The 26,740-nt window shown below is 44.3% G+C and overlaps 1 protein-coding gene across 1 annotated transcript; it reads left to right on the forward strand.

The window, feature by feature from the left end:
- Positions 1 to 10,692: 10,692 nt before the first annotated feature.
- Positions 10,693 to 25,612, forward strand: TECTB (tectorin beta). Its single transcript, XM_029200932.1, has 10 exons — positions 10,693 to 10,832; positions 11,560 to 11,750; positions 13,450 to 13,592; positions 13,699 to 13,771; positions 17,328 to 17,431; positions 17,579 to 17,662; positions 21,542 to 21,704; positions 23,207 to 23,279; positions 24,391 to 24,423; positions 25,526 to 25,612. The coding sequence occupies exons 1-10, from the start codon at positions 10,757 to 10,759 to the stop codon at positions 25,573 to 25,575; spliced, it is 990 nt and encodes a 329-aa protein (XP_029056765.1). The 5' UTR covers positions 10,693 to 10,756; the 3' UTR covers positions 25,576 to 25,612.
- Positions 25,613 to 26,740: the final 1,128 nt, after the last annotated feature.

The raw sequence follows: 26,740 nt of genomic DNA on the forward strand, positions 1-26,740 counted from the left end.
CCCATTTATAAACCTCTTCCGAAGGAAAGGGAAGCCAAAATTCTCTTATGCCTGATCACCATACTTTAACCAATTTGAACTTGACTGTCTAATCTCAGCTGATTGGATCAGGGATCCCTCGCTCTCTAGGCTGGTTTGCAACCACTGAGATAGCTGGCTTGGCAAAAGAGCTCCACCAATAAGGTACTAGCTGACCAATCATATCTTCTCCTGGGATTGACCAGGAATCTACAGAGGGGCTCAGCAAGCGGTGGAGTGGGTGGGCAGACTGTGTGTCCCGGGTACTAGAAGGAGATGCAGCAGCATGGTGCTAAGATCGACTGTGCTGGCCAGTTAGCCACCAGAACCCTTTCCAGGTCTGATAGCCACTGAAACATCCAGCCCAGGTCCCCAAGTTCTTCTGTCCCCACAAGGCCAGAGCTCACCACCCTGCACTGTGAGGCCTGAGGCTTGCCTGCTTTGGGTCAGAAGGCCTGGCCACTCTGAAATGTGTAAAGTCTTTCTACTGAATCCTGTTCCCGTTATCTCTGCAGTGTCTGCTCTTTAGATTTCAGCAGTGGAGGATCAAAAAGGGAGAATAAACCCTTTTCTGCTTGTTTGTTTGATGTTTTTTCCCACACGGTCAGCTGCCATCACACTGTCTGCAGATCTTCTGCTGGGCCAGAGCCCAGGAGGTGGCAGCCAGTGGGCACTTCTAATGCAACTGGGATTGACAGGCATAACCTTGCAATGTTGCCAAAGGGAGCAGAGGTGGGAGGAGGCGATGAAGGAGGGGCAGAGAATCTCAGCATCGCATCTATTTCCTGGACAGTAGTACAAAAAAATAGAGAGGATTGGGGGACCTCAGCGTATTTATAATCCACATCAACCATTTTAATCTTCAATATGACCAACTGAGATTTTTCAGTCTTATGTAAGATATCCTTAGTCACTGAAACAACCCATTTACCAACTACGTTGTTGCCTTAAATCCTTTCCTCATAGAAAATCTGCTGCCACCGTTGTGCATCAACTAGTTCTTCCAGATACATCACTGGGTTCATTAAGCAGAGCCCCTACACAGGCTCAGGAACCTTCTGTGACTCTTTCCCTGCACACAACCAGTGTAAAGGCTGGTATTCATGGAGTATGTACAGAGGAGTGGATTCAAGAACGGTGTGTCATTGTCCAAAGGTGATTTCTTCTCTTGCTCTCTCTCTCTGCCAAAGACAGAGGCCTAAGTGGCTAAACCTGAAGGTTTTCGGGGAGTAAGATACCTAACCCTTCCTAGAATGAGATCAGGAAAGAACTTATTCTTTAACAACCCAGAATCAATGCTTCTGAAAACAGCCTTCTCTAAGGCTTACCCCTAGAGTGTTAGGACAGTCTAAGACCCAGTGCACACTCTCAGATTGCTTCCAGATGATTCTCTAATCGGGGGCCTTGAACCCAGTCCAAGGCCTTTGCTTTGTATTAGCGAGTCCGTTAACAAATATCTACTGAGCATTTATTAAAGATTTCAGGTCACGAATTGATAAGGTTGGAGCTGTCTTTTAAGGAGATTGATCTGTCAATAATTTGCCTGGTTGACTGACATCAAGCTGAACACAGCTGAGGCTATTCTAGCAGTTAAGTTAGGATGCTGTGAGGCATGAATAAGCATGGTGACAGGGGAAATAGAGAACAATGTAATGGTAGAGTAAATCAGGTTAATAAGCAAATATAGTGTGGTAGCTGTAAACCCAGACAATCGTGGGTCACATTCAAGCACCTGCACTTACCCCAGCAAGTGACTTAATCTTCCCAGGTTCCAGTTTTCTTACCTGTAAAATGAGAATAATAAAATCCACTTAGATAGATCGATAGATGATAGAAAAATAGGTAGGTAGGTAGATAGGCAGGCAGACAGGTATACACACCCACACACACACACACACTCTTCCCAAAGGTAGCTCTATATATTTGACTGCTACCTGTTCACCAAAACCCATTTTCTCTTCTCCCTGGGCAGATAGCTGAAGTTAAATGTTGCCACATGACTGAGTTCTAGCCACTGAACTGTAAGTAGAAATGATGTGTACTCTTTCCAGGCCTGGCCTCTTCAGATTCCCCACTGGAGATCCCCCATACTCTTTCTCCATCTGTTGGCTCCATACTCAGAGACTCAGAGAACAGAGCTATGAGACACAAGAAGCCCAGTTCTGTGGATAATCATGGGAGGATTACCAACCAACTGGGAATAACTGCTGGAAACTTCCCATGAGTGAGAAATGAATTTCTATCATATTAAACCACTAAGATTTGGGGCTTTATATCTATCTTTCTATTCTTGTACAGAGCCTGACATCATAATCCTTTAATAAATGAGCATTATGACTTTATTTTGTTGTTTTAATACAAAGACCTACAAGTTCTCATTCTAAGAAGACAAGACAAACACAGCAGCACATACTAGAAGCCGTATACGTGATGGAGAGAACAGAAGTTCAAAAAGTTCAAAGTCCCCAGGGGTTAGGAAATCTGAGACAGCCTCACGTAGCCGGTAGCGTTCAGTTTGTCTTTGAAGACTGGGTATGAATTGTCTGGATAATGGAGACTGCATTCATTCACCAACATTTTTAAAATATCAACAAAAAATTACCCATAATCCAGTATCTACCCCCGTAGTCTGTAAACACTTCAGCTCTTACCCAATATTTCTCTATTGCTCATGTCTGCTGCCAATGATGTCCAGTGTGGTCTGGCCCTGGTTACTACGTCAGCCACCTGCAACCTTCTGAAATCACCTAACTTCCACTTTCCGTCCCCAAAGCTCTGACCCGAGAAAGGAAGGACATGCAGCTTCAGAATTTTTGATACCCTTCCCCTTGGGTCCATCAGAGCCCTGAGTTTGTGGCTTTAAGAAAACCACTTGTCAATGAAACTATAAGTATGTGTGTACCTTGCTCCAGCCTTTTGCTTTGCTCCCTGCAGCCATTGATCAATAAATCCATTTTCATTACCATTTCCCTCTGGCTGTACAAGCAAAAAGCTTCATTTCAGAAATCGAAAGACTGATCAATCTAACGAAAGGGTTTTGTTTTAATGAAAAGATCAATCAATCCAATGAAAGGGTTTTCATTTTTAATCATTACCATACACAGAAAGTTTGCAACATAAACTTATTGCTCTAATTTCCCTCTACAAATAATGAATTATAGATGATATGATGGGAATTCTACCATGATTTATAAGTTGCTTTCATCAAAACTATTGCCTTTTAGTCTTTTTCTTTTTTTTTTTTGGCCACACTGCCCAGCTTGCAAGATTTTCGTCCCCCAGCTGGGAATCGAACCCGTGCCCTCTGCAATGGAAGTGCAGAGTCCTAACCACCAGACCACCAGGGAACTCCCCTGCCCTTTAGTCTTTAAAACTAGTTGGAGTGCCTATTTTATATGAATAGTAGAAACTACCTTTGAAATTTCCCGAGTTACTTCAACTTTCCCCAAATGTTTAACACAGACATTTAAATTCTCTAGGTTCAGAAATGCACAATGTATTCATCGAGATGTGAATTAGACTTAAAAGTGTCACACGTCATTCTGCCAGTTTATTAAACAAATGGGACCCACATGTGCAGTGTCAGAGAAAATAGAAAAAAAACGGGACTACTCAGCATTTAGTACATGAGATCATTTAAAACTCATTTCATCGCACTGTCAAGCATGCATTTTGCAGGAGGGTGCTAATGGAGCTGCAAGGTTTTGAAACACTTCCTCCCCCATCTCAGGATGCTGTTTGTTCTTAGAGGAAAGGGGAAACATGGGCAGACACATGCACTACTGTTATACAGAAACCCCTCTGATGCAGTGTAGAAATGGTCTGCTCTTCAGAAACACTTAAACAATGGTGCCTGCAGGTGCTGCTGTAGTCAGAACAAGTACTGAGAGCTAGTATTGACCGTAAAGAGCTGGCTGAAGGAAAATCAGAGATGCACATTTTCAAGGCTTCAGGAGTCTGATCAGGTCTCTATATGCTAACTAGCCATAATCTAATTGACTTCGCATAGAAATCCAGAATAATACCCTTCAACAGAGGCTAGCGTTTGAGGGCAGTTGCTTTGCAGTTTGAAAAGTCCTTTGGCTTCTTCCAAAGGACAACTTTGTGTCATTCTTTCATTCAGTAAATGCTTTCGAAATCACCTATGTGCTAGGTACTGTGCTGGGAGCTAGGAATTTAATGCCAAGCGAACACCCAGTTGTAACCCTTGCCTGGATGGAGCTTTCATTCTAGTAAAGGAGGTTTCATTCAAAAAAGTGAAGTCACACTATGATAAATGCTATGTAGGAGAAGTGCATCAGCTCTGAGGGTATAATTCTGTCCTAGAAGCAATGCAGTTGCTTATACCACAGATAACAAATGGGCTTCAACTCATATGCTAATTCCAATTGATTAATAGTGTCTCTTTGAAGTATGGTGTTGAGAATGCTTCTGAGGTCTTGTCTGGCATGCATGCAGAAGGGGGAAGTGGTAGTACTTGTGCCATGTATCTGATGTACCTGGTATCCATACAGAGCTTGTAGGCATTTGAGAACAAAGTGACATGTGGTTACAGTTGCACAGTCGTCTAGCAATAGCGCACAAGATCATTCAATAGGTTCTTTTCTTCTGCTGCTTCTTCCTTCTACCCATCTCTGGCTATCTGAGAACTGGACTGGGCCAGTATCTCTACACTAAACCATGACAGACATAAAGGAAAATGAAACTCACTCCACCTCTGTCATAATTACAAACAAATCAGGCTTGGTTAGACTTTGGCTGGGAATGAGGAAGAAGCTCACTGGGTAAGAGAATGGCTCCCCTTGAAGTTCCTGGAAAGAAAAATCAGTCCACCGAAACAGACATGGGTCCTAGAGAGCAAATCTGTGAATTAGTTTTAGTTTCTACAGATCCATGGGACAATTACTCTAATCTGAATTATAAATCTATAACCAAAGTGACACTAATTTGCCAACGGGGAAAGAAAACCCAGAATGGCATTATCCACCAAGGATGGAAATGCTCATAATGTGAAAGGCCAAGCAAGAGGAAATGTGCTTCGAGTCAAACAGGAAAACTTGCTTGGGTGTCTGCGAAAAGAGCTTTAAAATAAAAAGTACGTGATGATTGGTGAATGTATCATCTCCATTTTATATCACAGCCTCCTTAAGTGCCATACCCCCTTCCTAGAATATTCTGTCCCTACACACACACACAAGCGTGCATATACACGTGCACACATCCCTTCAGCACCCAGCCCAGCTCCTCGCCCTTCAGGTCCCATCTTTTTTTTTTTTTTTTGCGGTACGCGGGCCTCTCACTGTTATGGCGTCTCCCGTTGCGGAGCACAGGCTCCAGAGGCGCAGGCTCAGCGGCCATGGCTCACGGGCCCAGCCGCTCCGCGGCACGTGGGATCTTCCCGGACCGGGGCACGAACCCGTGTCCCCTGCACCGGCAGGTGGACTCTCAACCACTGCGCCACCAGCTAAACCCCAGGAAACCCCCTTCAGGTCCCATCTTAAGTCTCTTCAAAGGATTTCCTTGACCAGGCTGTCTAAATTAGATGCCTCTTCTCTGTCCCATTATTCTTTATTTTTAAAGCCTATTTGTGTTCTGCCTCAATATCCTTACATTTACCCCAAGTAGATGATAGATATACAGATAGATAGAGATATGTATATTTTCATATATGTGTATTTGATTACTACCTGGTACCTTACAGACACTCATTACATATTTGGTGAATGAATGGATGAGTAAATGGATGAAAGAATAAGTGGACGATACTCTGGGAAGTTTTAAGAACGGAACAAATGATTCACCTTGAATGTTTTAGACCAGCTGTGAGATTCCTAACCTTGATCTGAGTAGGAGCTATTTTTAATTCTTCAGTCCTGTGACTGGAGGAGGAGAGAAGGGTGGGGAGAAGACAGGAAAGGGAGGGGCTGATGGGTCCTACTCTTCAGAGAAAGAGGCCAAGTCTTTATCCCCTGTGCAGAGATTAGCCAGATAAACCTGGAGGGGCCAGTGTGTATGCCTGGGGCACTCGGGGAACTCGTGGCCTCAGGGTCTGCGGAGGGATGGGGGAGGTGGAGCTTCTCGCTCTGAATTTCAAATGCACTCTCAGAAGAGGGGTCTTTTCTCGCTTCTCAGTTCTCCTTTCTGAAGTGCATTTTCCATGAGGGGAACATCACTTTCTCTGGAGAGCTGGGAGGAGTAGGCCACTGAAGCCTGCGAGGGAACACCCACTCATCCGCAAACTGGCAAACAGGGTCTCCCACAAAGTAGAAGAAGGCTTGATTCAGGCCTTAAAGGAAACAATGGAGTCCATTTAACAAAGCCAATGTTTAATGAACTCGAAACAGTGCGCTTTAAAAAATAAGTTAATAAAGCAGCCTTTTAAATTTTAATGCATGCTTATTAGCTTTATTTTCAGACTACCATCTGTTACCTGAGGAAGAGTTTACTGGTTTGTCTGTCATCATGGTTCATCACCTATATGACTCCTGAGCTATGAATGACAACGTTGATTGGAATTCTGCAAATGGCAACCCTTTTGCATCTGGGCTAGCTTTCACAAACCGTGCAAGACCTTCGAAGAGAACTGGTACCTTCTAACGCCTGGCAATTCACAAAAGAAAGATGCAACGAGAGACAAACTCATTTTTCAGATGAGTTTGCCATAAAACCCTATTTATCGGGCTCTTTCAAGATCCTGATGTTTTAAAAATCTTCCCATCAGTTTTGTTTGTGTTTTACGGAGACATAGCCACGGGCCTGAGTGGGAGACATCGCTTTTGGGTCGTCTCCCAGCGGCACCCCTCCTACCCCACCATCTCAGGAAGGGAGAGGAGTGGTGAAAAGCAGAAAGGGGATGAGGTGGGGCAGTGAAGTGGTGGGTAATTACCAAGGAAAAAATAGAAGCCTCCTACCTTTTATCAGAGCAAGTATCAAATACTGTTTGGCCCAAGTACATTTTGTCCCATTCTGTTTCTTATGCAAATTACACATCTAGAGACTAGCCTGCCACAAGAGTTGACTCCGCTTCCCCAACTTTATTCAACTTGCCTTTGAAAGGAGTATCATGTACCTGATTGTTAGCTGGGTAACAATCAGAGAAATTGTAGGCAAGATCTTATCATTATGGGGGGGGAGGGGCTTCTTTAGAAATCAAAAGCACCTGCTCTTTGTGAAGATGGGCTTCTAAAGAGAGAAATATTCCCATTAGAAAATGCCCCGAGTTCAAATGGGAACATGATTAACATGTCCTCCCAGCCTGAGGGTACCAACCTTAGACCAATAAACTAGGGAACCTTTATTGAGCACTTACTGTGTGCCAGGTCCTTGCAACAGCCATAGGAGATGGGAAGCCTGATTATACAGATTTGGAAACTGAAGGCTTGGAAAGGTCAGGTGACTTGCCAAGATCCCACAATTGGAAATGTGACAGAGCCACAACCTCTAATTCCAGAACGTTTGCTTTTAATTACCTATGATGTAATTCAGCACTGATGACATTAATGTATACTATCTAGTGACAACCCCCTCCTAATAGGCTGCCCTCTTTGGATTTTCCAAGCAGAACTGAGTATAAAACAAAAGACTTCCCTGAAGTCCTGCTCCTATAGAAGAAAATAAGCTACTCTATGCAAACCAATTTACACTTCATTTAATACTCCTAGTAACATTATATCATAGATATGATCATATCCTTTCAGGAAAGGAGGAAATTAAGGCTCACAGAAGCTAAGTAACTTGCCCAAGTGTACACAGCTAGTAAGGGATAGAGGTGGGCTTTTGATTCCCAGGCCAACTTCAGTATCTATCTGCCCGGCACCTTGTAGGCATCCATCAGACATTTCCACTGGGAGAGAGGGAAGGCCTTTAGTTCCCCTGCAACCCTTTTCATGAGTGAACTCTGCCCTTCCAGGTCAGAGTCAAGATGATCCTATTGACCTCCCTGGGCCAAGGTTGGCTGAAAAGAAGGACGTATTTGAAGATGGGTGAAAAGAATCTTTTTGAAATAGAAACAAGTATCCTAACGTACATGGACTACCAATGCTGAATTATCAGTGATGCATAACATTTGTGTCAAATCAGAGAGGCCATCCTTACGAAATTAGGCTGTATGAGGCCTCCGTGACTCGGCTTACCTGTTGCTTCCTCTGTCAAGCATGCCGACTCTCCCTTTTCCCTCCTCCCCCCATCCTACGTTCCCGGTACAGATTTCTATTTTTCCATGCATCCCGCACCCACCCACCCAGTTCCTAGTTCTGCTGATTTGCCTGTGTCTTCCCAGGGCCTTGTCCCTGGTATACTGTAGGGACTTAATATATGTTTAAAAAAATGGATGGAGGAAGAAGCTCAGAGTTAGTGCTAAGCCCTAGGAAAGAGAAACTCAGAAGTTATGCATGCTTGTGAGATTCAAGCGCCATTTTCTGCTCAGGAAGTAATGCCTCCAGTGAGTTGTGGAGACCAGTATAAACGTGCTGATATTTCCAGGTCACACTAAACTTGATCCTTAGCATTAAAAAAATTAATGTGTTTCCTCTTCTTCCCCTCTCCAGCCCATTTGGTCTTTATCTATAAAATATATTCATTGCATGTGTGTTATACAATATAGATATGTCTCATGTAGCATGAATCTACAATGGGCACTTCGTGGTACTTCCGAGGAAAAGAAAAACAACTCAGGGACACATACATGTTGCCAGAACTTGTTAGTTGTCTCTTCGTGTGATCTGTTTCTTTACCTAGCCCTTTACAGTTTACAAGAGCCTTCACATCATTGCTCTCCCACCCCGTGAGGTGAGTTCAGGACTGTGGCTTCCATTTACAGAGAAGGAAGCTGAGTCACAGAACTCTTTCGTGGCTTGCCATGTGGCTATTTCCTTAGTTCTTAAATATCATCATTGTAAGGCATGCCATTGATTTAACAATAGGTTTTGAGGATATAAGGAAACTACCATACTGTGTATACATATTGCTTATAAGACACATCCCAACGTTTCTGAGACATTAAATTATATGTGCTTGGAGAGAGACATGTATCTTAAAACTAAGAAAATGTGGTCAGTAGTGGATCAATGACTTAACATGGCATTCTAACTCTGAGTCACTGTGTACAATTTACCTTCTCAGCTACATTATAAACTCCCACAAGCAGGGTATTTTTCTACACTTTTTACATGTCTCTCAAAAAGCGTAGTGTAGTGGCTTCTGTACAAAATGCTCTCAGTTGGTTGATAAAAGAGTCCGTTTCCTCTAAAAAACAAAACTAAAAGGAGCCCTTATTTTTCATTCTTAAATTTCTGGGTACTAAAAATTCCTAGGGAATATATTTGGAAACTTCCCAGGAGCCGCATTTTATCTGCTGTTTTTGGTGGGATCTTGTTTGGTGACTAAGAATTGAATCATAAGATTGCCTCTCTGAGAAAGACAAATACCATATGATACCACTTAAATGTGGAATCCGAAATATGATACCAATTATTTACAAAACAGAAACAGACACACAGACATAGAAAATAAACTTGTGCTTCCTGAAGGGAAAAGGGGGTGTAGGGGGCATAAATTAGGAGTTTGGGACTAACAGATACACACTACTACATATAAAATAGGTAAACAACAAGATCCTACCATCTGGCACAGGGAACTATATTCAATAATAAACCATAATGGAAAATACTATGAAAAAGAATACATATATATGTACGTATATATATACATAAAACTGAATCATTTTGCTGTACTCCAGAAACTAACACAACATTGTAAATCAACTATACTTCCATAACAAATAAAAATTTTTTTAAAGAAAGATTGCCTTTCTAAGTTCCTTCTCCCAATATCACCGCTCTGGGAGACTAGCAAAACTTTAGAAACCTAGGGGGTCTACAATCAAAAGTTGTATTTCCGAATGAAGTTTTGATGAACTTCAAGATCAAACTCTAGAAGTTCGGAGCTTATTATAAGATATTAGAGAAAAAAATCTTTAACATGTTTGCATGAACACAGCCTATTTTTTTGGTTTAGTATCCAGTGTACCACTGCTGAACTTGTCTTCCTAAATTCAGTTTGGATAGCCTGCATATAAAAATAAGAAAGCAAGAAATAAACCAAAGAAAGCAAGATGTAAAAAAAGAAAACTGTCACCTGTAACCATGCAGAAATTGGTTTGTCTCCAATCAGAGTTATTTTTGTATGAGGAGGAAAAAATTCAACTTTTTATTCCACCCCTGGTTTAAAAAGCAGTTAAAAAAAGAAAAAGGTTCTCCAACTCTGTGAAGTAAAAGGAATTAGCCTCAAGTGGCCGTAACTGAGCTTCCCATCGGATTATTGTGCAAGGTTGCCTTTTATTTCCCCCCCACAGTGGATAATGCATGTTCATTGTGGTTTATCTGGAGCCGGTTTCTTTTACACCCTCTGCTTATATAAAGTCGAGCTAGGACTGGGAACAGAGATTTGGGGAGCATCTGAGAGGCAGCCTCCAGTCGGAGAGAATGAAACAGTCGGGAACTCAAGCAGCCGCGTGTGAAATTGACACTCTCTGTGGTATGAGCCCCATGTTTTGCCTCCCAATGCAGACGAAGAGCCGTTAGAAACGAGACGCGTGATCCGTCTCCTCTGTATGTGCTGCTTTGTTCTCACCTTTGATTTTAATTTCTCGCTCGTGTTTCTGACCTAGAATGATCGAGGTTCGGGCCCTGTCAGGACCGTGAACGTTTGGCCAGCTTGACTTGGCCACCTGGCAAAAGCAATGGTGATGAGGGCCTTCGTCCTGTTGGCTGTCTTTGCAGAAGCCTCTGCGAGATCTTGCACTCCAAATAAAGCAGGTATGCTCTGGTGCTAGCCCATTTTCCTGGAAAGGAACTTTTCCTGGCACTTCCCTTCGCAGAGTTCATAGCCCTGTGCTTCTATTGTTAGGAAAATGCAATACTGCAGCCAAGTAGAAGCACTTAAGCACCCCAACGCCCATCCGGTTTTTCCCACAGAAAGTACAAATCTATTGAGTAAAGTTACACTTTTTAAAAATTAGAGGCTGCTAAATAGATGAACAAATAGATAAAATCTTCACATTTTTTTCCCATTTTCTATTTGACTACTGCTTTTCTGTCCTGTGCCATAGATTACTGTTTCATGGCATTGTGCATAAATGGACATTTTAAATTTTATAGGCTCATTACATGGGATGTTCATATATATATGAAACCAGATTGAATGGATTGGAAATATATATATATATATTGGAAATATAAATATATATATGAAAATACACTTAATCTGGTTTCAAAAATACATTCCTTAAAATAGGTTAAAGCTTAAAAGTGGACCAATTTTGAATACATATTAAGAATAATGCAGATATTACACAGAGGTTTCAAAAACTGTAAAAGTGGAACTTCAGTGACTGAAGTTGGGGGAAAACGTTCGTCACAGCTCATGAAGAAGAGTGGGGAAAGTATTTTTAACTAACTGCTTAGCATGCTCAGCTGTAACAGGAGCCCACCATATGTAGATATTACCAGATCTGATTTCAGACCAAGTCTCTCCTCTTTCCAGATGTCATTCTTGTGTTTTGTTATCCGAAAACAATCATCGCCAAAATCCCGGAGTGTCCCTATGGATGGGAAGTGCACCAGCTGGCGCTTGGCGGGCTGTGTTACAATGGGGTCCACGAAGGAGGTTACTACCAATTCATCATCCCAGATTTGTCACCTAAAAACAAGTCCTATTGTGGAACCCAGTCCGAGGTAAGACCAGGCCACACGTGGAGGAGTTGCTAAGAGGAGGCAACTGGGCCCAAGAATGAGACATCTTCTGTCCACCCTTAAAAAGATTCAGAATTCACCACTTCCTTTTTAAGAGTCACTCCCAACTCCCAAATTTCCTGAGATATTAGTGTTCTTTAAATTCTTTTCTTCTGTCTAGTTTAGGCGACTCTTTGGATTTAAATTTTATTCTCCTAATTCACTGCCTGAGCAGCTAAGCTACCTTCCGTGAGTAGAACAAAGTACATTTCCCACCTCCACCTCACTTGGAGCTCCGAGCACATGTTCATGGCTGCCATCCTTCCTGAGTTGGATGGGTGAGCCATCCTCTGCCCGAGACTTGGAAGTGGGGACAAAGGGGTGCATGTGGAAGGCATCTTAGGGACTTCCCTGGTGGTCCAGCAGTTAAGTCTCTGTGCTTCCACTGCAGGGGGCACGGGTTCAATCCCTGGTCGGGGAACTAAGATCCCACATGCCACGCGGCGTGGCCAAAAAATAAAAAGATAATGGAAGGCATCTTAAAGGAGTGACCAAAGTATAACACAACCCATAATTGGGTCTTGTGAAGTACCCAGGACAGGTAATCAGAATTAAAAGGAACCACAGACATCCTCTCGCCAAGTATCCTTATGGGATGGAGGAGAAATCTGAGACCTCCCAGCAAAGCCACTAGTTCGGGGCCACAGAACAAGTAGAGATATAGTCGTGAAGGGAGCCTAGGTCTTCTGACGCTCTGGCTGACGTCTAGAATTCATACGGCCTTGACTGAAGGAGATGGTACATCTATCAGGTCTCAGCTCCTGGGGCTACCTCCTCTTCCTAAAGGTCCCACAAGGATTCAGGGATTTAGGGAGAAGAGTCACGGGCATGATTAACAAAAACATCATGTCTTTGAATATCCTGGTAAAATGAACTAGAAATCATATGTGCAGTCTTAGGCAGATCACTTCTCAAGTGACTGTTCAAGATCCCTTTTAACTCTAATATTTGGTGATTTTAAAGTCCAACAAGTCAGAGGAAAGAAACTCAGAAATAGTGCTCATGATTGGAAGAGGGAAAGAGCAAAGAACCAGGCAGTAACGTTCTAGAGATGGGAGGTAGTGAAGGTGTCACATAAGATTACTTAGACAGGGGAAAGTAAATTAAAAGTTGATGTTAGGAGATAGAGGTTCCTGAGCCAGTCCATTTCGGTCAGAAGCCCAATGGGTATATGGATTTTTTTTAAGTGTACAACATTCAACTTAGATTATTATAAGATTATTATAAACAATCTTGAACAGACTTAAGATCTCTTTACAAAAATTATCAGCTCACCTACAAACAAGAGTGGGTGCTATATCAATGGCAGACATTCATGTCTCCCCATTGGGCATTTTTCTTTTCTTTTTCTGCGGTACGCGGGCCTCTCACTGTTGTGGCCTCTCCCGTTGCGGAGCACAGGCTCCGGACGCGCAGGCTCAGCGGCCATGGTTCACGGGCCCAGCCGCTCCGCGGCATGTGGGATCTTCCCGGACCGGGGCACGAACCCGTGTCCCCTGCATCGGCAGGCAGACTCTCAACCACTGCGCCACCAGGGAAGCCCTGGGCTTTTTTCTGAACCATCTTCAGTCATTTATCCAAGAGGCCTCATTCACATCATGGGGGTACAGGGCCACCCTAACCGCCTTCTTTCTTTCTCCAGTACAAGCCCCCCATCTACCACTTCTACAACCACATTGTTTCCAATGACAGCACCGTGATCGTAAAGAACCAGCCTGTGAACTACTCTTTCTCCTGCTCCTACCACTCCACCTACTTGGTGAACCAGGCTGCCTTTGACCAGAGGTAAGCTGCTCCCAAGAGTGGAGGGCGGGCTGCCTTGCGTGTGTTCTGCAGTCCCTGTCAACCAGGCATGTTTCAGTCCTTATGCAAAATTCTCTCCCCTTTTCAGAGTGGCCACTGTTCATGTGAAGAACGGGAGCATGGGCACATTTGAAAGCCAATTGTCTCTCAACTTCTACACTGTAAGTGGTCTCCAGGTCTCCACTGCTACCCTGGGGCCTTTCTAGGAGATGATGGGATGCTTCCTCAGCATTTGTTCTCCTCTAAGCCGTATGCAGACCCCCATTCTTGAATTTGAACTGAGACATAAGCTTTGTTCTAGCTTTAAGCCTCTTTAAAGACAAGATGCAGCAGACATTCAGATTCATAGACTTGATGGAAGAAAGGAAAGGTGCCACAGAGGAAAAAGGGCAATCTTCCCATTTCACAGATGAGAAAATTGAGATAAGAGAAATCAAAGGTCAATAGGCAATAAAGACAGCCAAGGTCTAATTCTTAATCAAGATTAGTTTCCACCACAACCCCCTCCAGAGATTTATATTTAGGATCTAGCTCTTGTTAAAACATCGGCACAGGCTAGTGAGCTTCTACCTGGGACAGGGCTAAGGGGAGAGGTTGGGGTTGGCCGCCTAGCTCTTTGGTCTCCAAAGCCCTTTACTTAGTGGGCCTCCTCTTTGTCTAATTTGGGCATGCTGCCTACATTGACATCAAAGCTAAAGGCACTAAGAATAAAATTCTCCAGAGAAACTAAATATGCAATGGCCATTAGCCCAGCTGCCCTCCTGTTTAGATGGGGTGCTCTGTTTTTTAGACCTGCAGCTTCCAGTGAGGGGACATGCATGTAGGAAATGGCCCAGCTGGCTAAAGGAAAATGCAGGCAGAAATAGAAACCTTTACTTCCAACATTAGAACTGGAAGATAGCCTTAGAGGCCACCATGTACAACCCATTCATTTTGCAAAGGAAACAACTATATTACCTGGAACTCCACTGACCTTGAACTCTTTGAACTTGCTTTACCAGCTCCATGGAAGCTATTAATCTTGCTGAACTCAGAAGGTGAGAGCTAGAAGGGATCCTAGAATAACCTAGTCCATTTTATAGCTGAGGATCTGAAACCCAGTGAGGAAATGATCTGTCCAAGATCCCACAGGTGGTCCAGAGCAGTACCCAGTCTGGAACAAGGTCCCCTAACATTGGTCTACGAGGCAAAGTTACTATGCAGGGAATGAAGCTTAAGTTTCATGACCCCTCACTTCCACAGGCCCTTTTCAAGGCCCTGTGTCTAATTTTGTATTCAAAGTTTTGATTCTTTTAATTAAAGAGGGCTCTCTAAATAAGCTTCAAGGTCCCACAAAACCTAGATCTGCCCCAGGCTACACACCACTAGTGTTTAAGTCCTGAGAAAAGGAAATTCCATACAATCCCTTGACCTATAATCAGGGGGGTTAAAACAGTGTGGATCACCAGGGTGATGAAAGGATGGCAAAACCACTGTAGTGAAGGTTACCCAGAGAGGAAAATAAGCTTCACACATTGACAACAGACTCAGGGGACATCCTGATGACTGACTGTCTTTACTACTGAGTCCCTGTCTGGAAATACGTGATTGTTGCTTTAACCAGATAAAATTATAGATATGACCCTATGAAGGTTTTACAACAGTTGGAAATGGAGAGGCACCACGATTGTCAAAAGTCATCATCCACCATCAGTTATGTGGAGCTAAGTTTCAGACAGAAATATCAAATCTTATAACTTTTTTAAGAAAAAACAAAAATTAGGAAGCATGTCCTCAGCATCACCCAGACCATCCTCTAGATGGCTAGACAGACTGCTTCCCTGAACTGGTAGAAATGAGGCTAAGGCCTTCCCTAGGGCCCACCAAGACCCTCATAGGACAAACAAACCTTGGCAACGAGGGGGCTCTGAGGTTATATCCGAGACTTTGGTACTGATTAACATTCCCACAATGGGCTCGGTTTCCTGTGCCTTACCCATGAGGTTGGTATTTTTCTTCTCCTCCCTTCTTCTGCTTTGAGAGCATTCTTGTGCGTCTCTGAAGCAACAGCTGCTCGCTGCATATATTTCCATCAAATTACCAGAGACCGAGCTGTGCCCTGCGTGGTACAATAGAATGAATGCTCTGCTAGTTGCTTAGGGTTCTGAGAGCTCCAAATGCCAGGCTGCAAAACCACCAGCTCTACCCAGCATGCTTCCTCTCTTCTCTCTCTACCCGCTTCCACTCAATTCTGCCAACGGTGCGTGGTCGGTATTCTCGGTAAAGTTATTTTGGCTCCCAATCCGAAATAAAGGAAGGTAGTCAATTTGTAGAAGTAGCCTAGCACTGTGGTTAAGAAAATAGGCCTTGACATCAGACCACTGGTTTGAAGCCAGTTTCCACCACTTACTAGCTGTGTGACCTTGGACAAGTTAGTTAACCTCTCTGGGCCTCCACCTATGCATTTGTTAAGTGGGGATAATAATAGCACTTATCTGAGAGGTTTGTTATGAGGGTTAAATGAAATAATCCTTATAAAACCCTTTCCACAGCGCCTGGCAGCAAAGTAAATGCCTGAGGAAATAGTCATTCTCACAATTGTAAGCTTTGACCTTGTTGAAAGTGGAAACTGAGAACTCCTAGCACCAGCACTGTTACCTTTATAGGGTTGAACATCAATGTCAGAGTGGGATTAGGTTGCCTTCTATTCAATCAAAATGGTATTGACTATTCCTTTTAGTTAGACAGAGACAAATGCCAAAGCTTGGGATGGAACGAAGGCAAGCAATAGAGACCAAAATCATAGACTTCCAGAGTCAGAACAAACCTCAGAGGTGATTAATCTTGACCTTCCACCCAATGCCCAAAACCCTTCTGCAAGGCTGCTGAGGGATGGGTACCCCACCTCTTCCAAGGGCAACGGCAAGTTGGACCTTCTCATGTTAGGCCAGCACGTGAAATCTGATGTCATGAAATCTGACATTCCGAACTCTGGCCCACTGGTCCTGGTTCTGTCCTCTGAAATGATACTACATGTTACTGATGGTCCTTCGACTAGCTCAAGCTTGTCTTTCCCAAACTAAACATCGTCCCATTCTTGATGGTCCATTATCATCCTAGTGACTCTCTTCTCTGTAAGATTTCCTGGGTTAATGCCCCCGTTAAAAGGCAGAGCCCAGAATTTGCCAAAATAAACTGTCCGGGTACTAAAGGGTAAGCTATCTGGACATAGGTCCCTAATTTTCACGTTACAAAGAAAGTTGGGGGAAATCACACTGAGTATTGCCTCACTGTCAGGTGAGAAGTGGAGAAACTGACCCTTAAAAGCGTTTTGCTTCAGAAATTGAATTAAGTGTGCAGATTCTGTGCTCCACTATGTAACATAATCAGGAAGCTTCCCCTGCAAGTGGAGGTATTATTCCAATATTCCAATTCTTGGTTCCCGGGAGATGGGGCCAGGAGAAGCACCTCTGGCTATACTGGGGACGGCAGTCTATGATTTGGGTCTCTATGTAGCGCAGTCTCCTGGACATACATGTGATGTCCTCATCCCTTCTAAGATGGCACCAGCATCCTAGGAGGTACAGCCTCTCTGGTCCCGGCGGGTCTCACTGTGGTCTCATGTACCTGTGCCTTTGGGTTGTTCCTCCCCCCTCCCGTCCCGATTCATCTGCTCCTGTCAGACCCAACTGCTCAGTCTGACAGATCATAACGCCCAGTGTCAATTTCCTTCCAAAGAATGCCAAGTTCGCCATTAAGAAAGAAGCGCCTTTTACCCTGGAGACATACGAAATCGGTTCAGATCTGTTTGCAGGAGTAGAAGCCAAAGGGTTAAGCATTAGGTAAGTGTGTTCTTAATGTTTGTATTTATAAATACAAAGAAGAGGAAAAAAAACCAAACAAAAACAGCCCAGAGGCGTTTTAATCACCCAAAGTTTCTAGGCATACAACTCCCTAGCTCACAGTGATGAGTTTTGTTTCATTTCCAGGTTTAAGGTGGTTTTGAACAGCTGTTGGGCCACACCTTCGGCTGATTTCATGTATCCCCTGCAGTGGCAGCTGATCAGCAAGGGGTAGGTACGGCTCTCGGGACCACAGGGCTGAGAGGCGGGGCTACGTAGATCCAGGGCTGCTCTGGCTTGGGACAGCTTGGAAGGAAGAGGCGGAGCCTGTTGGGGTCACATCAGTGACTTCCTCTGTGCTTCCAGACTGAGTACTGATACCAGGAATCACTAACATAGTGCTTTCTAGGTACCATGTTCTGTTCTGAGAGCTTTATCATATACTAACTCATTTGCCTTACAACAGGTAGGTATTATTACTATCATCCCCATTTTCCAGATGAGAAAACTGAGGCACAGGAGGGGTTAAGTAATGTCACATAGTTAGTATGTGTGTGTTTATGGGGAAGTGGGCAGGTTGGGGTCAAACCCAATCAATCTGACATCAGAACCCTGATGAGAACTAACTTAGATATCCATGTAAAAAGCTTAGTACATAGTACCTAGCTGGTATTCAATCAATTTTAATAATATCATTGTTTTTATTTACTAATAATTTCATAGGTAACGGGGAGTTCTTAAAATTTGGAGTAGAGAACTAAAGTAATGGGATTATAGAAATGTGATTCTGGAAATCACACATAGGGTGGTTAGAAACAGAACATGGGAGGTAGAGAGACCAGATTAGAGGCTGTGGCAGCTCTAGAGCCGAAAGTGATAAGACCTGAATCAAGGCTGTAGCTAAGTGAATGGAAAGAAGGTCATCCAACATCACCCAAGGGAGGGAGAAGCAATAAAAATTTAGCAACCAATTGGATATGGTAGAGGGAAGGACAGGGCACAATGTCTGAGGAACATGTGACAAAGAATGCTTTCTGCTGTTGCACCGTGAACTGTGAAGATGAGAAATTGTTTGTCATAGGCTCCTAGGGAAGAGGGGTTCTGGATAAGGGAGTTTGGATTCTCCTTGAGTCCAGGGATGACATATTGACCTTGAGATGACAATTGTCTAGAAGCACTTAGAATTGTAACTTTGGAAAAGGATAAGGATGAGTTAGACTAGAGATTCAGGCATCATCCACACAACAAACAGTAAACACAGAAGAGGCCATTCCCCAAACCAAAGCAGACCAGTTACACTGGAACCAGCAGGGCTGAGTAAACACTGCCGCCAGGGACAAAGATGATAAGATAACGAAGGTGAAGCCACTTTGGATCTTTATCTATTTTTATTTAACAAACACTTATACAGCCCTTACAACATACCAGGCATTACTCTAGGTAGGTGCTTTGCAAATACTAATTTATTTCAATTTCATTAAACTTCCTATAGAGTAGGTAGTATAACAATCACTATTTTATACATGAGGAAACTGAGGCACAGAGAAGCTCAGAAACTTACCCAGAGTCTAAGCTAGTAAAGGGATGGATGATCTGGGCAGCGTTATCTCTTGATAACACACAGGGTAGCACAGGCCAGCAAGGCCCACACCTAAGCAACCCATCTTCCTGCAGAGATGGGAGCTTAGTTTGGGTCCTTATTTCATATCTATCATTGAATGATTCATTTAGGCTCTGTTGATGATGGTGCAAATCAAATGACCTCAGGGAGATTCTGAAATAAATTACTGACCTATAGGGACCTTGAAATTACCAAGAGGCACTGGGAACCTCTCTCAACCAATAGCCACACAAGGGCAAAGCCTTCTGCCACACCATGGAATCATCTCCTCAGATAGTTCTAGTGCCCCTGCACACCTAGTGGATGTGTCATATGGCAGAAAAGGGAATGCTCGTGACTTTGGGGTAGTCACTACAAGTGGTCCTCAAACTCTAGTGTGCACAGGAATTCCTTTGGGTATCTGCTACGCATGCAAACACGTTGTAACCTACAACATCAGAAGGTCCCTAGGTGAACCCTGGGACTCTGCATTTAAGCACAGCCAAATTAAAGACACCCTGACCTAGTTGCAAATACTGCCTAACTGAAATGCCCCCTTGAGGTTGGAGATAATTGCACGAAGACCAGTGTCAAAGGGGAGAATTAGAAAGGCCACTCCCATAACCTCCCAGATGGTTTTGGTTCACACCAGGCCCTTTGGAAGGAAAACCCAGTTTTCAAGAAAGCCTGGAGAGATTAGAATAGGAATTTTGATCTCAGGTGGAGAAGTGATGATGGTGTGAAAGCCTCCCCGTGGGCATTCCACAATCCCGAGATACCTGTCACGGAGGGACAGGTGCCACAGCCAGCGCCAAGAGGCAGCAGTGCCAAGGCATCTAGGCCTGCCTGTCACTTGCCTCCTTCCTGCCACCAGCAAAGCTCTGCTTTATATTGTTCCCACTGTCTGACACCATACCCGGACACTCCAGCAGCCAGGAGCTATTTTAAGGACTTAGTCTTGAGTTCGTACAAGGATCTCGGGTTTAATGACCGAATGATCCTTCAAGAGTCTTGTTTCACAGCTCAGAAAATGCCCCTAGCTCTTGTCACTACTCAGAGGCCACCACAAACAGATCCCAGCTTCTGGCCCTGGTCCAGATATAAGGTGCAGTTTTCATGGCTCGTCTCACTCACTCTTAGAGTTAACATCCCCTCTGTCCTACCTCTGATTTGGCCCCTAATGTCTGGTTCTGACGGACTGGGATGGGGGAGGGTCCACCATGAAGTTTCCCTGGGGCGACTGCACTGCTCCCTAGTGTGTGTGTTGAGTTGGAAGAACGATAGAGTCAGAGAAACACGCCAGGTGGGGCATGAACTTCGGGTTCCACTGAGGTGCTGTCCACTGGTCTTTAGCTTTCGAACCTATAGACCTCTGTTCCGAAGAGGACAGGTTCTGGAGCTCATTGTCACCTGCATACAGGCCCTCACACTCTGTGGGTCTCGCTGTACATTCCCGAGAACCACTGTGTCTGTTCCCAACCTGGCTGAATGTCTGGCACTTAAGTAGGGAATCCATATGTGCTTGGTAAATGAAAAGGTATTGTGCTTAAACCAGGCTTTCCCAATCTCGACACTGTTGACTTTTGGGGGCTGGATCATTCTTTGTTGTGGGGTCTGTCCTGTTCCCTGTAGGGCATTCTGCAGCATCCCTGGTTTCTACCCTCTAGGTGTCAGGAGTATCTTCCCCCCAGTCATGACAGCCACATGTCAAATTTGCCCTGGGGGGCAAAATGGCCCCCAGGCGAGAACAATTGGTTTCGACAAATGCCCATCTATGTCATTATTTTTTCTTTTACTGCAGTTGTACATTTGGGACTTTGAAACTTCCCAAATATTACACTCTCATTATAGAGAATTAAAAAAAAAACAACATAAAGGTGAAAGAAGAAAACAAAAACTGTCCGTAATAGCCAGTGTTAACATTTAAATGGTATCCTTCCAGCCATTTTTTTCTGTGCTCATATTAAAAATATCTTTACAAAGGTAATTATATAATAGAATAGATATAGCGCTTAAATAGTACAATGTAAATTCAAATTCCCGGTGGCAAAACCTCACAATACACACACAGCAATATGTTGGGTGTGACCTGGGCCTAGGTGGCTGTGAGAGCACTTTGGGAAATGCCGTTCCCAGCACCACCATCTTTATTTTGGACATAGGCGGGGAGTCTGTACGTATCCCAGTCCTCCAGAGGACATTGTCTGGGGGATTTCATTTCTTGGGGACAGAGATGTGGTAACTTCCAGATGTGTGGCTTCTCGTAAGTTGCTCCACCCTTGCTATACTCTATCTGTAGAACGGGGATGGTCACAGCCGTCTCATAGCTCCTCTAACTGACCCCAAAGAAATGAGGATAAGTGAGGTGCTGCCACAGTGCTTCAGAAGGATAATGTGCTGTGTAAAAGCCCAGGGGAGGCCATGCGTGACTTTGCCTCAGACGCCCTTGCTAGAGTTCATGAGATGACCTTGTCTCTCCCCCTTCCCTCCCCCGACCGCGTGTGCTCCAGCTGCCCTACGGATGAAACAGTCATCGTGTATGAGAATGGGAAAGACCACAGGGCAACCTTCCAATTCAATGCTTTCCGGTTCCAGAACATCCCCAAATTGTCCAAGGTGTGGTTACACTGTGAGACTTTCATCTGTGACAGTGAGAAGCTCTCCTGCCCAGTGGTGAGCCACCCTTCCCGGAATGAGAATATTACCTGAGGCTGTGAGGGTGAGGGGATGGTATTTGAGAAGCTGTATTTTTACCTGGGAAATTGTCAACAGACCAGTGTAGATATGTGTGAGGACATACTGGAGGAAAGGCTGCTGAGGGTAGGGGCAGACGTTCCAGGCGTGTCTGCCCTGCCACAAACAAGCTACATGGTCTGGCCCAGGTCACTTAACCCCAGAGCCTGGTTTTCTCATCTTTAAAGATAGAGTGGTGATGAGTAATGGCGGCCCTTCTCTTTTCAGAGAGCAATGTTAGGGAAAATGAAAGCAACGACAGACATGGAGATGCTTTGAAAAGGTTAACAGGACAAGGGAGATTCAAAATTCAGCTGGTAGCAATAGGCTCTGAATGGAAGTCGAAGGTAGGTATTTTTAGCTCTTGACTTACCAGCCTGAACGTCCATCTCGGAGACTTAAGATGGACAAGAGAGATGTTGCAGGAATTCGCGACGTGAGGTCACAGCTGTTCCGACCACGTGAGAGGAAGGGCCCAGCTCCCCAGACACGTTTAGTAGCTCATGCAGGAGGGTCAGCTTCTCCTCCGCTTCCTCCACCAAGAAGTAGCTGCAGAATCAGTCAACATGCGTAATGAATTCAGGTGGAAGAAAATTTTCCATTGCGACCAGGTGTGAACCTGGTCCTCAGAGCAGTGGTTCCAAAGTGTGGTCCACACTGCTTCAGTATCACCTGGGAACTTGTTAGGGATGCAAATTCTCAGCGCCCCACCCCACCCCCTGGCCCCAGACCACCTGATTCAGACACTCTGGGCAGACCCAGCAATCTGTGTTTTAACAAGCTCTTCAAGTGGCGTGCATGTTTGAGAACCACTGCTTTGAAGATCTAAAAGTGTTAAATTCCAAACTCTTACCTCCTCCAGTCTGTTTGGACCGGAGACCTCAGTGAGGAAGGACACAGTGTTTCTGAAGAGGGTACCTGCTCGCATTGCCTACAGTAACCAACAGAAATAAGATGATAATCTCTATTTCTGTTGATTCATTTAGCCAGACAGTGGTCACTTATGAGCACAAACAGAGAAAGGGAAGGGAGTAGAGAAACATTTAACTGTTCATGAAAGGATTATTATTGGCACTACATTTAAAAAAGGAAATGAAACAGAACACATTTTGCAGGTATCCACGTCTCAAATCACAGTGATGAGAGTAACTATGGGTAAAAGCCTTACTTCTCATCAAAAGAAACGGAGTCAGTTCCTCCCACATGCAATGCGGATTTGTTCCAGCTTGAAGAGTTAAGGATGGAAAGATCTCTTCCTTTTCTCAAGTTGGAGAAGCAATGAAATACATCTCTCTGGGTTATAAAAACAGTAAGGGAACTAATGTCTGAGGCCTGGGGAATTTTGACTCCGTCAACTTTGTGACTTCTTAAAAAAAATCTCTTTTCTCTCCTGTGTTTTTTTCTCATCCCACCTCTCCCCTCGGCTTCTCCTGGGTCTCCAGACTTGTGACAAACGAAAACGCCTCCTCCGGGACCAGACTGGGGGCGTCCTGGTCGTCGAGCTCTCCCTCCGTAGTAAGCTTCTCTGTTTTCCAAATGGTTGCCCTCACGCTGGGCTGCGTCCACAGGCACGGCCGGTTTGAGCATTTTAACTGAATTGCCAAACCAGTTGTGCCTGTAGACACAACCTTTACCTGCAACGCGTCTCCTCACCTTGGGGGTGGGTAACTCACGCCCGATCAAGGAGGTTTGTTAACTACCCTGAAAAGTTCGGTCTGTGGCCTCAATTCCAATGCCCCCCAGGGACTAGGAAGTGCTGAGCTGCCACACACAGTGTGCAGGTGATAATAATAAAAGAAAATGAAACGTACTGGGGCGTCCAGGGCACGTCAACAAAACTAGTAAAGGAGCTGGGTGGGCCCTGGGGTTTCAGAAATAAAGGAGATCCACACGGGCCCTGTCCTCAAGAATGTGCCATCCAGCAAGGAGGGAGATGCTAAATGCTAAGGGAAAGGGAGATTACTGTCAGTGGGCGTGGAAGAGGTAGGGTCTATGGGAATAGATGGGTAGGCAGCTCAGCGTAGTCAGGCTTAGGGAGGACCTCTGCGAGTCATCTTTAAGTCTGACCTCAAGAGTGCTGTGACATCAAAGCGGGGCAAGGCCTGGGAGCTTTAGAGGACGGTCACCCAACTCTGGTCAGGAGCCCAACCCCATCTGCTGCCTGATTTTATATGACCTGTAAGCTAAGGGCAGTTTTTCCTTTTTATGTGGTTGAAAAAAATCAAAAGAAACAATATTTCATAACACACAAAAATTATATGAAATTCAAACTTCATTGTATATACAGAAAGTTTTGTTGGAACATAGCCACACTGGTTCATTTAGGGCTTGTCTCCAGCTACTTTCGACAGTGTCAAGTAATTGCAATAGAGACCGAGTGGCCTGCGAAGCTGAATAAGTTTACCATCACCCGCCCTTTTCAGAAAGTTTACCAACCGAGATGAAAATGGTGTGAGATGAAGCCTTTGTCAACCCTGCAAGAAACTTTGTGCTAAAGACAATGGGAGCGGGTTGGTTTCATCAGGGGAGAATCCAGTCAGGTTTGTGTTTTAGGAACGCAGCTCTGAGACTTCTCCCTCTGTGATCTTTTCTTAAACCTTCTGTATTCTTTCTTTACTCACTACAGGCAGGGGATCCTCCGGTCTCTATAGCTTCTCAGGTAAGGAAAAGAGACAGCTCTGGGCAATGCTTTTAACAGGCAGATGTGTGTTTTAAAGGAGGCTTACCTTTGGCCCCAGCAAAGCCTTTACCTGAATGAGTTGGAGGGGGATCGGAGGTCAAGAGGTCTCTCTCCAACCAGCCCCTGAGCTCTGAAGGGAGGGAGGAGCTGGGGGCAAGCTGGATGAAGCAGAGCTGGTTCCCCCACCCCCCTACCAAGTCTAAGCAAAGACATCACCAGGTGGTGCCTCTTGGGTTTCTGTGTTCAGAAAACATGATTTTCAATGATCTGTTCATTCAACAAATATTTCTGAGTCCCTTCTATGACCCTGCCCCTCATGAACTGAGTGACCTTGGGCCATGACCCCACTCCTGCATTGCCCAGTTTCCTCTGTGAAATTGGGTTAATAATTGCCCATATCATACACAGAAGTTGTTGTGTGGATTAACTATTACAGCTAAGAGCACTAAACAATGCCCAGAAAGCAACAAACAACCAGTAAGGATCAGCCATGATTACTGACTCTGTACCAGGCACTTTTCTAGGCGGTGTGACTGCTGCAGTGAACAAGGCAGGCAAGGCTCCTGCCCTTCCTAATATGCGTGAAATATGGTGGGTGGGGCCGAATAATGATTTAGACAGCAGTCTGGGAAGCATCTTAGAGGAAGAAGCATTTCAGCTAAGACCCAAGGTCTCACCAAATGATGCGAGAAGATGGGTCAGGCAGTTCTATTTATAAACAAACTCACAGATGTAAGATTTGCTCTCACAATTACAGGAAACCATGCAAGCCAACTGTTTGAGACTCTAAGATGCACCATCTGGAGTCTACAGTGAAACGCACCATCACTGTATTATCGAAGTTCAGGTTCCCATCTGTCAGAGGTCCCTATCCTAGGCTTATCTGTTGGGTTCTTTGGACTGATGAAAGTGAGCTATGGAAACCCCAGAGGACGAACAAAACTATGTACAAAATGTGCAGAGTTTTATGGAAACCTACTTAACGTCTCTGAGTTGACTCATTTATGTTGAGTTGACTCTTTTGTTGAGTTCTCCTTACTCCTTGTCGAACTGTTTGTCTCCTTTCCTGTCTGGTCCACAGATGTTCTCTATCACCTCATCGTGATGCTGGGGATTTGTGCTGTGTTATAAGGGAGAGCCAGGCAGGCAGCTGCAGTTCCTCCACCCAAGACCATCTCCTCCATCAATGACAAACTCACATTTATTGTGCTGCCAAAAAGAACAAACAGAAGACCGTATTGTTGGGAAGCAGAGAACTGCGCTTTGCCAAATATGTGTTCCAGTGATTTTTGTGAATTTCAGCGATTGTTTTTCTTCGGTGCCCCACTTCCTCTTGTGACTTCTTGTGGCTCTTAGGTTCTGCCGTCCCTCCCCTGCAGCCAGCGGAGGAGGCTCCTTTTCCCATAGTCAAGTCGAGACTGCAGCGGACTCCTTTGAAAGCTATTCTAATTTTAAAAGACTAGCACACCCAACCAAGTGCAGCTGAGCATTTTGAGGAGAATGTAGGTCATAAGCACCTTTAAAGTACTGAGGACGGAATGCACAGGAACAACCAACTTTGCCGAAGGAGCCTTTGTCTTTGAGGCTGTGCAATTCCTATCTAAGGACCAGAGCTGAGCCACCAGGCGGGGGTTCTAATATTTCAAATGATGATGTGGGAATCAGAGCAGAAAACATTCGTTTGCTCAAACCTGAATAATATAAAGGAAAGTGATTCTTGAGAGCCCCCAGTGAGTGCTAACCCAACTGGTGTTTTATTATAAGTTTTCTTAAATATGTATAAACAGTATATAGGTATACACTCCTTATTTTTATAGCTGATATATACGTCTAAGATCGAAAGAAAATTACAAATTGAATAGGACTCAGGCTACAAAAGAGTAAAACTCACATTAGCATTCATTGAACATGATAATGTGGCATTGCCTAAATGAAACTGCTACCTGTAACATGCTTCAGAGGGACTGCCACGACACAGTCTCTTCAGCTTGCCAACCCCATCCTACTCGTGATGCCCAAGGCTCTCACTATTTCTATTTGCTCTGCTAAGAAATCTTCATTTGTAGAGAATGGTCTGACCTCATTTAGCCTTTACTTCAACATTCAAGCCCGTATCTTTTTTTGTCTCAGTAACCTACGACCATTCGAATAGAACCAACAAAAACTCGGAAACACAAATGCAAATAAAATGCAAACAAATGGCCAGTGAAATCACGTGGTTATTCATGCTGAGAGCACTGCCACCCCAGTGATCCAGAATATGTTGAGAGTAATGACTTACACGGTCAAGCAAATA

Source organism: Monodon monoceros, unplaced genomic scaffold (assembly GCF_005190385.1).
Source record: "Monodon monoceros isolate NGI ecotype Baffin Bay Population unplaced genomic scaffold, NGI_Narwhal_1 Super_Scaffold_4, whole genome shotgun sequence".
Lineage (NCBI taxonomy): Eukaryota > Metazoa > Chordata > Mammalia > Artiodactyla > Monodontidae > Monodon > Monodon monoceros.

Coding starts and splice junctions, on each gene's coding strand:
- TECTB (XM_029200932.1), top strand. CDS start 10,757: ATGGTGATGAGGGCCTTCGTCCTGTTGGCTGTCTTTGCAGAAGCCTCT. Junction 11,751..13,449: donor ATTGTGGAACCCAGTCCGAG/GTAAGACCAGGC, acceptor TTCTTTCTCCAG/TACAAGCCCCCCATCTACCA. Junction 21,705..23,206: donor AGAAGCTCTCCTGCCCAGTG/GTGAGCCACCCT, acceptor CTGGGTCTCCAG/ACTTGTGACAAACGAAAACG.